The sequence below is a fragment of the Limulus polyphemus genome, unplaced genomic scaffold (genome assembly GCF_000517525.1).
Source record: "Limulus polyphemus unplaced genomic scaffold, Limulus_polyphemus-2.1.2 Scaffold10043, whole genome shotgun sequence".
In the NCBI taxonomy this organism is placed as follows: Eukaryota; Metazoa; Arthropoda; class Merostomata; order Xiphosura; family Limulidae; genus Limulus; species Limulus polyphemus.
In genome coordinates, this window is record NW_013675653.1 from 17,163 (window position 1) to 21,212 (window position 4,050).

At 33.8% G+C, this 4,050-nt stretch overlaps 1 protein-coding gene across 2 annotated transcripts in view; it reads right to left on the reverse strand.

Annotated features, from left to right (window-relative positions):
* LOC106476203 (hairy/enhancer-of-split related with YRPW motif protein-like) overlaps window positions 1-3,321 on the reverse strand; it is an 8,124-nt gene extending 4,803 nt beyond the window's left edge. Inside the window, exon 1 of one of the 2 annotated variants that reach the window (XM_022380134.1) lies at window positions 3,266-3,321. In XM_022380134.1, the coding sequence (XP_022235842.1) occupies window positions 3,266-3,304 (39 nt within the window). In that variant the 5' untranslated portion in view covers window positions 3,305-3,321. Of the gene's footprint in view, window positions 1-309; window positions 562-3,265 lie in introns of those variants that run through there. The other variant, XM_022380133.1, reaches the window with a different exon arrangement.
* Between the last annotated feature and the right edge of the window lie 729 nt (window positions 3,322-4,050).

The window sequence follows — 4,050 nt, forward strand, 5'->3', positions numbered from 1 at the left end:
GGCCTACCTATGGCCTTCAAAAAGTTGACGACTCTAAATGTTTCGACGTTACAACGTCATAATCAGGAGTGAGGCCATAGATAGGCCTAAATAAAATGTTTCTAATTGTGTACCAGTTTAACGTTGAATATTATTTATGATTTTAACTCTTAGTTTTATTGGAAACGTTTTGATGTTTATTCAGTATGTTCCACTTTGAATTCTCGCTAACCGTTTGTCAGTAAATCACAAACACTAATTTTAATTTTCTGTCGTTTTGCGAAGTGCTGGGCACCAAATTACTTCAACAGATAATTATTATAGTCTTACCTTTCGTCGTTCTTTTCGTTCTGTTTCCAGGCCCTTAAGGTCGGCCATTAGAAGTAGCAGAGCTTTGGTAGACGAGATTCTTTAATTAAATATTTTTTTCTACTTAATTTTACAGGATTTTAACTCGTTATAATCATGCCCTCGAAATCTCTATGGTAACTAATGCAAGTCCACTCGTTGTAACTGACCAGTGGTCAGAAAGTAACTGATGGAACTGGCGAATAATACGAGCACAAATACCATAATCTATTGGAATTGAACAACGCTAATGGGTCTTGTGGCCCTTTTCCCAACTTTCACCTCATGCTGTGACTTGCCATCACCGTCTTTAACACCTTTTGATTACCCCAACCTCACGCGTGTAGAAATCCTGAGGATTATGCCCAATGGTTTTCTATAGCAGAGTTAAACCGCGAATCACAAACAACCAGCCGTTAGGGGAAAGTATCATCAGACACTCCTTATTACCGCTGTATTTGTATAAACCCAAGATGACGAGAGTATTTTACACCAAGATCTTTATTACTCTCTAAAGATCAGCTTGGATACAAATATACACAGGCAGTTAACAGTATTTGTTTTTGGTTGTTGTTTTTTCTGGTTGTCTCTAATTTATAAAGATGTCACTATATTGTGTACATTTTCTTTACGTAAATATACCATCTGATATCTTTGTTACAAAAACTAGCTGGTTTCTTTATGTGGTTATTAATTATCCGGTAATTAGTAGGCTTACTTATTTACGTGCTCTAATGTAACTGAATGCCAAATTTGGGGTCCGCGTTCGGGGAATCCCCTTAAAATACCCGGGTTTCTTAAGAGGATGAATGAAAAGTTTTACCTTTGTGCCAACCTAGAGGCTGGGACGATTCATCTGGCATCATTTAGAAGTTTAGGAGGAGTTATGTGACACATAGACACTGGGTCTTCTTATATGGATTATTAATAAATACGTAGAAACCAAGGAGTTATATGACACACAGACACTGAATCATATTATGTGGAGTATTAATAAATACGTAGAGACCATGAAAAGCTCAAAACAAGACTATGCATGTATTTCGTTCGCACTATTTTCACATATCCACCATGTATTTGCACCAAACATCTGAGAGTAACTCTTCATAACCTTAGACATTTAGATATTATCTAAACAGAAAATATGATATTAATAGATTACTAGCAGAGACCCGCAAAACATTTGCGGCCAAATTATTATCTTTATCAAAACAGTACTTCTTTAAATACAGGATTTCTAGAATAATCGCAGACACCGAAATATATGGACAAATGTCTTAGGCCTAACATTAGTTAAGCCTTCATTAAGTACGGCCTATTTTCGATAAAGAGATAAATTAACACTGTGATTTGTCTTCGTTTTCTGCTTTAGTGTAGTTAGGGCTAAACTTTACTGTACTTAATACTATTAATAAATAAACTTATAATGTTACTCTAGGACCTAACATTAGACCTTTTTTTTAAAACCTTTAGTAAGCTTTTAATATGTTGTTGTACAAAATGTCTACTACAGTATATTCACATCCGCCTTTTGACTACATCTGTTGAAATGAAATGTATACGTATTTAGACAATAAAGTGCGCGCATTTTCAGGACAGACAAAAACTGAGTATTATTATGATAGGTTGGCCCTCTACAATCTTGTCTTTCATAGAAGGTCACGTGTTTAGTGATGTTTTAAACCATACTGCCTTGAGAAGCGATTTGGGTTTGAAGTTGGTATAATGTATTTCAGTTTGTCTTATCTTATGCCGCCTCGTTTGATTCCCCAGAGTGTCCGCTTGGAGGTCACAATCTGGGTTTAAAGTTGGTATAATGTATTTCAGTTTGTCTTATATTACGCCGCCTCGTTTGATTCCCCAGAGTGTCGCTTGGAGGTCACAAATTGGGACAGACTCATCTACCTGCCATCTGTTTGCTTCTTGTACAGGTGGTCACAGCACGTGCGAAACTTTAAGCCCGACAGAGAAAGAAAATGAAATATTGTTGCTTAGTGGTAGAGATTTGTATAGGATTAAACGACACAAACTGTGTTTAAGAATCCAATTAGCTTGTCAACTGTTTAACAACATGCTATAGGGAATCTGTGGTCAGCGACATCTGGTCAGCCTACAGGTCGTGTAACCAATTTTTCACTAGTAACATAGTCATTACACGTAGAACGTACTGAATCAACAAATCGTTACACTCTAAGTTATACAACCAACGTACTGAGTCAAAAAATGTTACACTATACGTTATACAACCAACGTACTGAGTCAACAAAACTAAACTATACGTTATACGTCCAACGTTTTGAGTGATTACTGCTTGAGGTCCAATATACTGAGTGTGTCGCCTTATCTGTAACACGGCGAGTCACAAAAGGGGTCATCGTGGAAAACACCATTAGTTATAAGATCCCATATTGTGGAAATATAAAAGTTATTTATTTAAGTTAATGATTTTTAGAAAATAAATTTCTAATGCTTACAAAAATATAAATGATTCATTCCTTTCCAAATCATATTTCATGAAACAGTAACAGCCAAATCATATTTCTTGAGGTAGTGGAATGATCGTAATGAATGCTACAATATGATATGAAATACTTCATGAAAAATGATGAAAGGCTATGTATGAACCAAAAGTCTTTAAATTAAACAGTCTTATACTTATCTCCAATATTATCGTTTGATAAATTAGCTGAAAATTCTCGTAACGGTATGGGTATCCTTGATTTCCAGTAACTTGACATTTGTGGTTTCTACCGAGACAAGTTTCGTATTAGCACTGCCCCTGTTCTGACTTTCTGTGATGTTTTTTCCTTATTTCGTGACGTTTTCTTAATTAATTCGAGGAAAGTTGTTTCTACACTCGATAAATATTGAAAAATACAAAACAATATATCAATAGTATAGTATATCTTATTTAGGAAACACAAAAACACTGTCGTACAAGCAAATTTCTGTGAAACACGTAACTTTGATATAACATGGTTGTTGTTGTTTTTGTTCTCCATAACACGTTTTGTGATCGAGGAAACTCATTAAGCCACTCCTTCTGTCTGACGTCAGAGGAGCGTGACATCTGTGATAAATATATGACGGCACACGTTACTGTTGAAACTATTCGAGTTAATAGCATAGTAAAACTAAACACTGATGCTTATGAAGATACATATAAAAAGTAAGATAGTGTCAATTAAAATATAAAAACGTTAAATGTAATACAAAGAAAACAACAACATACTAACCATAATATATGATATGTCTAAACCATTAACACACTTATTTTAACAAACACATAGTTCTGGCTACAGGAAGTAATAAATAACGTTAACTCTTCTGTAAAAGCCAAAAAGTAGACATGATAAGCCTCTAGAAAGTAGAGAATTCAATAAAAATAACATAGTTATAAAGGAAACTATTGTAACTAAACTAACGACAATGTCATACTACATATGGAAGTGTTATCTAGCTAATATTAATTACATATAATAATAACTAAACTAACGACAATGTCATACTACATATGGAAGTGTTATATAGCTGATATTAATTACATATAATAATAATAATAACTAAACTAACGACAATCTCATACTACATATGGAAGTGTTATCTAGCTAATATTAATTACATATAATAATAACTAAACTAACGACAATGTCATACTACATATGGAAGTGTTATATAGCTGATATTAATTACATATAATAATAATAATAACTAAACTAACGA